This window comes from Limulus polyphemus, unplaced genomic scaffold (assembly GCF_000517525.1).
Source record: "Limulus polyphemus unplaced genomic scaffold, Limulus_polyphemus-2.1.2 Scaffold3, whole genome shotgun sequence".
Lineage (NCBI taxonomy): Eukaryota > Metazoa > Arthropoda > Merostomata > Xiphosura > Limulidae > Limulus > Limulus polyphemus.
Genome location: NW_013665613.1, coordinates 188,593 through 201,333, shown reverse-complemented (window position 1 = coordinate 201,333; position 12,741 = coordinate 188,593). Strand labels below are relative to the sequence as shown.

Here is a 12,741-nt window from a genome sequence, read left to right as displayed (position 1 = left end):
AACAAGAATATTAGTAAAATAAGTCAATTTAAAAAGTGTACTGCGAGCTGCTGTTTGCAAGGATATAGAGATGTTTGGAGAGATCGAAGAAAGGGTAGGAAGAAAGCTTCCATAGCAGCTGACGCATTAGCCTGTAGACTCACCGATTCTCGTCCATAGAACTGGAAAGAGCATGGCAGGAAACTTCAGGGATCACTGTAACTGCTCGCATGGTCTGGTCTCGCCTGTGCTCAACCGTTATCCCAGCAAGACAGCCGTCCTTAGAAAGAAGATGAGGATGATGAAGCTTAACTGGGCCAAAGAGCATGTTGAATGTACTGAAGTAACGTGGAGTAAGGTGATATTTTCAGATGAATCAAAGTTCAACCTGCACGGATCTAATGAGTGACATCTTGTACGACGTCGATGTGGATAACAGCGTGTTTGAATTCAATTGTAAATCATCCACAGGGTCAGGTGACATGGGTATGCATTTTTGGCTGGGGTGTGGAACGACTACATTTTGTGAAAGGCACTGTCAATACCGGCAAGTACATTGAAAACCTCGAATCCCGATTAAAGCCAACAATTCGGGATCACTTCGGGTGTAGCTGACCAGTACACATTTCAGGGTGACTTTGATCCTTGCCACAAGGTTAAAAAGGTTGGTCATATTCATGCAGTCTGTGCAGTGGATGTCAGATAAAAAGGAATTTCATTCTACGTGTTTTGAAAAGACATCTTAGGTTTTATTTCATTGCTTCAGGTGAAGGACTGTCTTCGAAGGGAGAGGATCAAGATACTACGTTGGCCAGGCAACAGCCCAGATCTCAACTCTATCGAAAACTGCTGAAAGGTAATGGGTAACAAAGTGCAAGAGAAGAAACTGAGAAGTATCTTTGAACTGCAGGAAGCCCTAATTCATGTGGCGTCATGAACTCATCCCTGCCTACATTCACTCTCTCATGCACTGTTTTACGCTACTTCTGACATTTTTACGATTACAGAAACCAACAAAAGTGTGAAAAATTGGGTGATGCAATATTTTTTCCACAACTGTATGATCTTTCCTACATCAAATAAATTAGATAATAAAATAAATTGCTTATTGGTCATTTCAAATGAAACCTGTTTCTTTACTAGTCAGTCTAACTAAAATTTATGATTGACGCTTTGACCTTTAACGGCATTAATCGGTTATCAGTGAGGCGAAGTTTATTTGTTTCGTTACTTGTAGCCCCCCCCCCCCCCCCATTGGCACAGAGATATGTTTACGGACTTACAACGCTAGAAACTCGGTTTCGATAACCGTGGTGGGCAGAGCACAGATAGCCCATTGTGTAGCTTTGTGCTTAACTACAAACAAACAAACAAACATTACTTGTATTAATATTTTATCATCATAAAATTGTATTCTTTCCCTTTAGCTAACAAGCAAAGAAATGAAATAATAATTAACTTATTTATAACTTGAAGTATTGAAATACGTAAATCACATGAATATTATTCTGTTATTCTGTTAAGAATTTTGTTTCATTTTGGGTTTTCTTTTAGTTATTCATATTGACTGTGAGAGTTATTATTATAGAAAAACACACACTTTTTTTCCATGAATTTCAGGCAGATATAGTGTGTTTCCAAGTGGAGAGTTTCATGTTCGAAGAGTAACTGTTTCAGACGTCCGTAAAACGTTTCGTTGTCAAGTCCGGAACCGCTTGACGGGCGAAACTCTGACAAGTTCTTCTTCTGGAAGACTCGTGGTAACAGGCGAGCCGTTTCAGTATTTACTTTTATTTATATGTCCAGAATTTAGATAAAGTCAGCGCAGATAATATAAAATATATTCGTTCGAAACACATTGCCTCACATCGAAATAAAATATAATGAATAATAACATAAGATACTGAGATTTGCAACTTTCCATTCTTAACACATTTTAAGGACTCAATATAATATCTATAAACAAGAAATAATGTGCAATTTATGTTTGTTAGCTACATATTTTATTGTGAAAATTTTTCTAAATTTAGCAGAATTCTATGCCCCAGAATATCTTAAATTCTGTCGTAACCGATATTGCGTGATATTTAAGCACCCTAAAAACATGTAAAAGCACTGTTAATGCTATTTAAAAATATATTTGTCAAATGCTCCATAGTTCATTCAACTAACTCGCTTTCCTGAACAAATGATCGTAATAATAGATTTATCAGAAACTACAGTGAACAATTCTCACTCTATTTAGTTAAAGTACTGTTTAGTGACATGTTTTGAAACATATCTTCTGCGACTTTAAAGTCAACCTTCTCTTAGACATAGATATATAATTTAATTTGTAATTAACATCTCCCGTGATTTCCCATCAATAATTACATTTTCTATAGGTATTAAAACATGGCGGTTTTAATTTTAGTTTATGATATATATAAAATAGGAATACATAAAATACATCTGGGATTTAGTGACATCGAACTTATAGATATAGAAGGAAGAATTTTGTTGTTAAAACACATAAGTGGCTGAAGAAAATATTAATAAATCTTAAATGTATTTTAGATTTGATTTTACATGAAATTTGTTCTAAAATTGATTAAAACAACTATTTAATTAAATACGTTTATTCATTGAAAATACAATTTCATTAACTTATTATTATATTAATTACCTTTTGTAAAAGTTACTTTAAAATAGTCCATTCTGAAAGAGCATGACCAACCATTTTATAAGGAATCCCTACTTACATTTATAAACATCTCATTTATTTATTTATAGAAACTAAGTTGATCATGTGATGTTTCAGATGACTGCTTGAGCTCTATACATGCACAGTTGTAGTTATATAATGATTAATTTTTAAGACATTGGGTAAGAACAAGGATCTCTTCAACTTTCAAAGGTTTGTGATTTTTGGTGATCAACTGGCAGACCATCGTTATAAAAGCTCATTTCATTGATTTCCTCTTCATGAAAACCTGTTATCAGAGTCTATCAATAATGTAAGTTGACAGGCAATGCTTATGCTACAAGTAATAGCTTTGGCCATTAACTACGGAAATATTAAAAACATGATAGGACAGACTTGTAAAGTACAATAGACGTCAGACTGTTCCCCATTTGAGTTATACTTTCAACAGTGATCATGATTCGTCTACTTGTAGCCGTGTCATGCTAATGGCATTATTAAAACTATAATATGGGACAAAATAATCAGAATGAATATATCTTGCTTCATAAACTACAGGAAAGCATAGTTTCAGTTACGTTGGTGAGTAATAAATAAATTAAAAGTGTGTGATGATATTAGCGTATGATTTGTGTTTCACTCCCTTTTTACTGGTGGTAGAGCAAATATTTGGTGAAAAAGCATATAAACCACTTCATCTCCCTTGTGTCATCCGAAAGTAATTCAAATAGCACAGCAAAGGCTTCAATCACATTTCTTAGCTAGCACGTGATGAATATGGACGTTGTGTACATTACCTTAAAACCCTGTAGACATATTAAAACCATTTGCAGAATATTCTTCTCCATGAATGGATTGCAATCAAACAAGAAATATTCTGGCACCGTGTAAAGTATATACCGTACTGAGTAGTAAGCGTATGTTATCTAGCAAACAAAATTGAAAATGAAGTATCTATAACATAAATATATATCTAAATATATTTATTTAACTGAAAGGACATTATCTTAAGATAATAATCTCCATAAATGGATGTTACCTTTCCATTAACCTTTCTGCTATACAAAATATCTTAATTACCTATTATTTGTTCTCTTGCTTCTCTCTATGTGAATTTAAATTTCTTGATATCAAACTATAATAGTATATAGATATCATTTTTCAATTAACAAGCTATATACGATTATAATACTTTCAGTTTAATCTAAGATATTATTGATAACTGTAATGTTCTTTATAACACTGTAAAGTAGCATATCTATTACACCCAATTTATTTATTATCCAATTTATTTATTCTGTACCTCATCTGAAAACATATCTTCGCTTCTATTACATGCACGATTCATATTTCTATGCTGGTTCAGTTTTGCTTACTTACCTTTGTTTGCGTCGCATGTGCTACAAAATACAAGAACAACAACAACAAAGATACTGAATGAATGATAAAGCAAAAAATATTATCTCAATGATTATTATAGATTATCGTAACATCTTATCTTTAAGTTCTTTCAGCCTTTTATAAGAGCTAATTGTTAATTCTGAGATTCATGCAAACTTCGTTATTTTGATAAAATAATGACTAGTTATTCTTCTTATTTTTTTATTATAGCAGTAATTAGTTTTATCTAGTGGAAAAGTATTTTTACTAGAAATACTTTTGCCTTGGAAATCAATAATCACCTTTTGGATAACGTGAAACACGCTTAGATTTGTGCTTGAAATTGTTATTTGTTTGTTATGTTAAAGTTTGGTTAATAATAATGAAGTTATTATTATTATTTGTACTTGTAGATGCAATAAGCATGCTTCCCAGATTAACAGACTTCAAACGTCACCTGACAGCAATGGAAGGGAATATGTTTGAGATACCCTGTGCTGCACAGGGTTCTCCTGTGCCGCTGTATGAGTGGTACAAACATGTGAGTGACGGACTCAGCCAGATTATAGATGGAAAGGAATATACTTTTCTAGACGGAACATTGTTAATCCACACTCCCAGCTCAAAAGATAGTGGAAAATACCGATGCATTGTAAAGAACAGCTTGGGATCAGAAAGTGCTGATACAGAATTGGTGGTTTTAGGTGAAAAGTCTGTTTTTTCTGGCATGTCCATAATATTCTTAAATAATTATTTTGGTGTTATATTAAACAATCCAAGTGTAAAAGAAATTTAGTTCAAAAAAGTTTCAGTCCCACCAAACATGCTCACCCTTTCAGCCGTGGAGGCGTTATAATGGTACAGTCAATTCCACTATTCGTTGGTGAAAGAGTATTCCTAGAGTTGGCAGTGGGTGGTGATAACTAGCTGCCTTCCCGATAGTCTTTCACTTCTAAATTAGGGGCCGGCTAGTGCAGATAATCCTCTTGTATCTTTGCGCGAACTTCTAAATAAACCAATCAAAGCTAATCAGCAGTGATACATTTTAGAGGTGAGGATATTTTAAGACCTGCCATTTGTTTTCTAAACGATCCTACAAATTTATTCCACTGAGACTTGGTGTCAGTCATATGAATAATAATTCTGCATCGCAACCACATACATATGCAAACACGTATTTCTGGCTGGAGAACTAGGTCTTTTATTTTACTTATAAAGTGTATTTTATTTTTGTTTTGAACGTAAGAAATTCATTTACAGGTATTTATTCTAAGACGATTTTCAAGTCTCAGTACAAATGTTCCAGGTGTTCAATAACTACTTGAAGTTTCACCAAACAAATGCTATTGATATGAAGGCTATCTAACGAAGTAGGTCTCAAACACTAAGATGTCACCGTGACATTATACAATAGATTTTGTTGTTGTTTATTATCAACGCCAGGATAAGCTTAAACAGGTTCGTTGCGAGATTTTTTTTTCTCAAACTTTTACCCACAGAATTTCCCCTTATTTTAACTTTTTGAATCATATTCGTTATATTTTATTAATACATACATAAAAGTATCCGACCTAATACTTTAAAAATGATAATTCTTTTATATCACTGTTATTCATTCTAGTTGATGCCTTTCTTTTTAACGACCCTGATAGAATATAATATTATTTTGATTAAACAGTAGAAGATATAGCGATTTAACATCTATAGTTGTATATTATGAAGCATCTCACCAACCTGTCAAATAAATTAATGGTTTTGATACCATATATTTTAATGATATCTGCGTATGCAGGACAAAGAGCCCCAATGAAAGTCAAAGACAAAATAGATCTCTTGTTCAGAAATACAATTTTTCTCTCTGTGTTAAATATGTTAAAGCGGCCCGGCATGGCCAGGTGGATAAGGCGCTCGACTCACAATCTGAGGGTCGCGGGTTCAAATCCGCATATCACCAAACATGCTCGCCCTTTCAGCCGTGGGGGCGTTATAATGTGACAGTCAATCCCACTATTCGTTGGTAAAAGAGTAGGCCAAGAGTTGGCGGTGGGTGGTGATGACTAGCTGCCTTCCCTCTAGTCTTACACTGCTAAATTAGGGACGGCTAGCGCAGATAGCCCTCGTGTAGCTTTGCGCGAAATTCCAAAAACAAACAATATGTTAAAGCCTAATATTTATGGACTTAAGATATTGTCATAGTTGATTGATTCTGCTATAACTGTTTGAGAAATATTTACCTTTAAAATTAGCCAGCATCTTGTCTTTTATCTCCTTTCTTTATTGAAATATGCTCTTTTTCTTAGTGGTGTTTAAGTTTTTAATTTCAAAAATATTATTTGACTAGGTCATGATTTAGACTAGCTTCCACTTTTTGGCGTATCGTTGAATTGATGAGCTTCCAGGCTAGTCATGTTTGTGCAAATCGATTAGATCGCTGGTTGAACAAAAAAAAAATCATTCTGTCAAGATAAAATATCCATTTAGCCATTGGATTGTTAATAGAATTGATTGTTTTAATACATGTAATGATCATTGAGAAAAACAGTGGGAATTAATTAAATCTATTGTAGTGTAAAATACACAATACCATTTACGTTTGCTAAATTAACGAAGTGTGGATTATTTTGTGCTAAATGCATTGTTGCTGCTTCTTGGCAAAGAAAGTCTAAACGTACAAATTGTTTATGTTATAATGATTATGTAATCTTTAATGTTTCATTGATAATAGTTATAGACATAGTGTATTATAAGGAGTTTCATAACATTTTGCTAACTAGTGGGTTAGTGCATGATTGATCAAAGAACGCCAATCGCCCCCCCCCCAGTAGCATAGCGGTATGTCTGAGGACTTAGAACACTAGAAACCGGGTTTCGATACCCGTGGTGGGTAGAGCACAGATAACCAATTGTGTAGCTTTATGCTTAACTTCATACAAACAAACGAATGCTGAACTTTATCGATGCACTTTCACACATATACTAAGTGGAAGAAAAACAAGGAAACTGAAAATAACCTTCTCCTGTTTAATATTTTTTTAAACATCAAGTGTTTCTCAAATAATCGATTAATGAAAGCTGTTTTCAATCTAACACAGATTTTCTGTTTTTGAAAGTGATGACAATTATTAAAGGTAATATTTACTTGCAAACATTTTACTTCGTTTTCTTTTGCTGGTTGTTAACGTTAGGGGATTGGGAACCATATATAAGTTTATGTTTTTTTTTATTTAAACTTATAGAATGTAATAATTTATTTTTCCTGTTGTTTTCAAATGGTTCAGCGGTAAGTCTGAAGACTTATAATACTAAAAACCGGGTTTCTATACCTTCGGTGGCCATAGCACAGATAGCCTGTTCTGCAGCTTTGTGGTTAACTACAAATAAACAAACAAATTTTTGATGTTGTGTTAAATAATTAAATATCACTATACTAAATGGGTTAGGTTATATATACGATATTATTATAATTGTAATTGTTAAAATCATTCAATAAATCAAATGCTTAGTATATTTCTCTCTCTCTTTTATTTATATATCAAATAAAACCGGCTTTTACTTAAACACATTGAGAAATATATGTTTCTTCGAGTTTTGAATATTTATCAGCTTTGATTTCTTGATGGACAACGTTTTTATTTAGGCGATTTTCTATGCAATGTTGCTAAGTTTGTTACTTTACCTTAGACGTTTATGAGAGTTTTCCTAACCAAACTTCCAAAAGAAAATTCTCATAAATGAACCAAAACGATTTCTGTTTTATTTTGTGTCATTACTTGTTTATATGTCTCTTATACTAAGTAATAACATTTGCGTTCGCATAATAGCACCTCTGTCTGCCAAAATACACCCTCGGCACCAAATAGTGGATGTGGGAGGAACTGCTTCATTTAGCTGTAATTACTCCGGATTTCCGATCTTATCATTAGAATGGAAAAAGGACAACAGACCTTTTCAACGGAGCGACCGAGTTAGACTGATGGGAGATAAAAGGCTTCGAATTTACCCTGTGAAAAGACAAGATAAAGGAATGTATCAATGCTTTGTCCACAATGAAATGGAGGCTGCTCAAGCTGCTACCGAACTCAGGATTGGTGGTATGTTAATGCATGTGTATAGGATTTAATTTAGTTGTTTATATATGAAACCTCATTATGACAGAATGGGGGATTTAGTCTATTGAATTTCATACTTAAATATATTTAATAGATATTTGAAGGTGTTATTAAAGTATTAAATTAATTTTATTCTGCACGCACTGTAACAAAATTAATTTATCAACTTTTATCGGTTTCAATAAAAGAATGTCTTTCAGACTAAGGTTAACTTCTATGATTGGTGGTTTCAAAGGCACGCTAAATATTTGTATTTGTGATTTTATGTAGCATGTACAAACTTACAGAAAAATTAAAATTACCTGTTATATAGACGCATTTCGTAAAATGTGTTATTATAAAAATAACTTTTCTACAAAAATCACTGAACTAAAATTTCCAGTTTCCACTGTTCAAAATTGATACAGCGTAAAGTTTGTATCATGAAGCAATATAAAATATTATCCACTTGTGCAAAAATAATTAAGACAAAAATTAAAATTCACTAAATTTTGAAAATGGAAATGCTTCGCAATGGCTCCTTTGACATGTCACCTTTCCTATTGTCTTCTGACTCTAACTTTTTATATTTTTGAGCTCTGGTGCTGATGCAGACACTCCGTCTGGCAATAGAGGCATGTTAGCATTTCCAAGTTTCCAGCCTGGAGTGTTGGGGTTTTGTCTTAATGATTTGCGGGTTACAATAAAGTTTATTGTAAACATTTGCCAATAATTTATTAGTCAATAATTGATGTTATGCAGTATAATAATCTTCAGAGCATGATACTAATTGCTATTCATTTTCTATCTCTAAGCAAATACCCGAATACAATGTCTGTTTTTCAGATTTCTGCTAAAATGATGTATAGTTTGTTTTCTTATCTACAGAACTATTGGCCTCCCAGTGGCTCAGTTGTAAGTATGCGGGCTCACACCGCTAAAAACCGGGTTTCGATACTCGTTGTGGGCACAGCACTGATAGCCCATTGTGTAACTTTGCACTTTACAATAAACAAACCGAACTACCTAACCAGCAGAAAACTTGCAATATATTTGTAGTTTGTTCAGTTGTGATATTGTAGGTACTTTACTACGAAGAAGATATGGCTGACAGAAAGATAATTTTAATTATAAAAGACTTATAGTATGTTTGCGTGTCATCGAACAATTGTTTTAATGATAAAAGTTTGGATAAGTTATTCAGTTAAACTGATTATGTCAGGTATGTTATTAACTGCTGTGAGTATTATTAAAAACATGGCCGTAGATCTAAAATCGCCAAAAGAAGTTCAACTCGATATAAATATGTTGCCTTTTAAGTATGAAATATTAAAGCATCTTTCAAATACATATTTAACACACCTGCAGGAATTAAGATAATCGACTCCTATGAATAACATAATACAAAATTAATTAGTAATACCTTCAAAATGATACAACTTTGGATAGGTCATTCTGTTAAAGTCATGGTGTTAAGTACTATAAAAACATTACTGCATATCTAAAATCACCAGAAAAAACTCAGATCGATATGAATACTTTTAAATGTGAAATGTGTAAAATCAGAAACATGGAAGAGAACTTCACTAACAAGTTGTGAAACTTCATTATCAGAAAAAGTTCTTCGATAACAGAACCACTGCTCTTTGTGATATAAACAAATCTTATTTGTTCACTTGCGTTTTAAAAACATACTTTTTCTCTATGTGTAATTTGTCAAACCTATATAATACTGTACTATTCAAAACAAAGTACATGCTAGTCTAAGAGTTGACTTTGATAACACCTCACAAAGAAACTTTGTCTCGTCAGAAATGGATGTAAGAGATGAATTGTGGTAAGCTACGTCAACAAAGTAGCTTTGTTATCATTGAGGAAATCACTAAAATGTTTGGGATGATAGTGGAATGAAATATAAATCCAAAATTATAAAATCCATATTTATATAAACAGAAAACGTTGGCTTCATTTCGTAAGAACTCAAGAAATATTATCTTAGAACAAAAAAGAGGATGTTTGAAAAGGCATAACGCCTTATTTGACGGATCTATATTAACGGATATGCGCTATCCATAATTAATGTTGTTTTTTTTATTTTAATGTTACAGATGATGAACCTATATTTCAAGAGACATTTCAAGATCAGATACTTAAACCAGGACCTCCAATATCGATAAAATGTGTTGCTCAAGGTAATCCTTTACCCCAAGTAACGTGGTTATTGGATGGCATGCCATTACCCGCGAGTCCTCGGTTCTCCAAAGGCGATTACGTTACTGAGAATAACATTGTAATTAGTTATGTGAATGTCTCCAGTGTTCGACCAGAGGACGGGGGAAACTATCAATGCATAGCCAAGAATGAAGTGGGTGCACTCGAACATTCTGGGAAAATTCAGATATACGGACCTCCATTCGTCAGATCAATGAAAAACATGTCTGTTTTAGAAGAAGAAACTCTAGAATTACAATGTCCTGTAGGAGGCTACCCGATTGATTCTATAATCTGGGAGAAAGGTAATTGGCTACAGGGATCAAGTATACTTTGAATGCACAATATAGATCGCTAGTATTTTTGTTGTTGTTGTTCTACGGGAACAGGCAATTTTTTCAACAAAAAAAAACTAACTGAAAATAATGCATAAGCCTAAATCTGGGAATAATATAGACTAAGCATTTATAATATTATCAAATATCATTTTATAACTTTATTAAATATCAGGTTTTATAGCTTTTTCAGAAACAAAATCTACAAACAAAACTATAAATGAGAAGACTACAAAAAAGGCGCTGAGTTTCATCATTGAACAATTATGTCCAAAGGTATAAGTATAAAATAGTTAAGATCGTTCAAATAGTTTTTTAAAAATAAAAAGTCGACAAATCTTGACTAAAAGACATAATTATACAAACATGTTCAAAAAATAAACTCTTATTAGTTTGTTCCTGATGAAAGAAAGATCCCTCAAAAAACATTCACTTGAACAAGTATTTTGAAGTTGTGATTTATTTGTCAACTGTTTTTTTTACTCACAGAAATAAAATATGTTTAGTAAACTAAAGTTATTAGAACTTTCAAAGACTACATCTACCGTAAGAAATTAGGAATAATAATTTAATTTATTTTTTCTTTTACCCGAAGGCTCGGAGATAAGATCAAAATCTGAATTTTAAAATACAGAAGATAAAGTTGACTTTATCAGATATCTATATATATTAATAAATCTTGAATGAAACTTATTTAAATTGAAATTATAATTTTAAAAATGTCCAAATTACTTGAGTGGTGAAATCCAAATGAAATTATGATTAAAAAATAAGTTATTACGCCCCAAATTTAAAAATAATGAGTATATCTTGATTTTATTTCTAAGTGGAAAATAATACTTGTAGTGGCGCCTTTTACTTAAATGACATTAGACTGAAAATGCCTATTTGAAAATAACTGTTACTAATATAAAAAGGAGAAAAATTACAAGAAATGCAATGAGAATTTAAGAATTGGAACATTAGGGAATGACTTTGATTGGCTGTGTTCTCTAATGAGAAAATACGTAAATCAATTATACCACCTAGGGGCTACTATAGACCTTATAATTTAGTTGGGCCTCTCTCTCTATATATATACATATATATATGTATGTGTATAATCTTACTGCATCATGACTCCTTGATGCTCGTAAAGCGATATCAGCTTTCTCGTGTACTTTTACTGCAAATGCTATTAATATCATACAATAAGATATTAAAACAGACCATCATTATAGAACTTGTGTGATTACTTACCGTTTCCCTGCAAATGGCTGGATGGTTCTAGAACTACGATTACATTATAAACAGGAATTAGCGTCGTATATAAAAGCAAACAGGCTTGAAAAATATATCAAAAGCTTGATGTGTGATTTGAGTAGTATTTTACCATGTATACATCAGTATGTTTAAACGATATAGAGCCAGAAAAGCACAATATTTCGCAGAAGGGAGTGTATAATGTTTTCCATGAAATTGGGAAAGTGCAAACTAAAACAAGTAGGACAGAAAAGGCTTCGAAACCACACCATAGGTCAACCAGGATTTATCTGAATAGTGAAACTACACCATAGGTCAACCAGGATCTTACCTGAATAGTGAAACCACACTATGGCTCAACCAGAATCTTACCCGAATAGTGAAGGCTGTATTTACAAAAGAAAACTTTCTAACTCGTAAAATCATACGACGAAACTGGCACGTCTCCTGGTAGCGTTACAAAGATGATGAAGAATGATTTGAAGTTAGTGAAGTTATGCCCCAAAATCAAATTTATTTCATAAAAAATATATATTCGAAGAAACTTGAATCAGAGCAACCAGTTCGACCGCAAAATTCAGACTAATTGGTTTTTACGACTTTGGTCTACTTAAAGCAACCACTTCGACCGCAAAATTTATTCTAAATGTTTTTTTTTACGACTTTGGTCTACTTAAGCGTACTCTTGGAAGTCATAGGTCTGAAACATTAGCCAGTTTATGGAAATTTGGACAAGACAAAGGGGACATTAAAATAAATGGCTGTTCTTTGAAGAAGCTAGATTTTCTGAGAAAAATCATTGCATGGCTATTGTTAAGAAGAT

The 12,741-nt window shown here is 32.7% G+C and overlaps 1 protein-coding gene across 1 annotated transcript in view; it reads left to right on the top strand.

The window, feature by feature from the left end:
* The window catches only part of LOC106468317 (Down syndrome cell adhesion molecule-like protein Dscam2), a 109,042-nt gene that overhangs the window by 34,682 nt on the left and 61,619 nt on the right, over window positions 1-12,741 (top strand). The window contains exons 4-8 of the mRNA XM_022399003.1: window positions 746-835; window positions 1,600-1,746; window positions 4,456-4,746; window positions 7,864-8,133; window positions 10,239-10,646. Of these exons, the coding sequence (XP_022254711.1) occupies window positions 746-835; window positions 1,600-1,746; window positions 4,456-4,746; window positions 7,864-8,133; window positions 10,239-10,646 (1,206 nt within the window). The remainder of the gene's footprint in view (window positions 1-745; window positions 836-1,599; window positions 1,747-4,455; window positions 4,747-7,863; window positions 8,134-10,238; window positions 10,647-12,741) is intronic.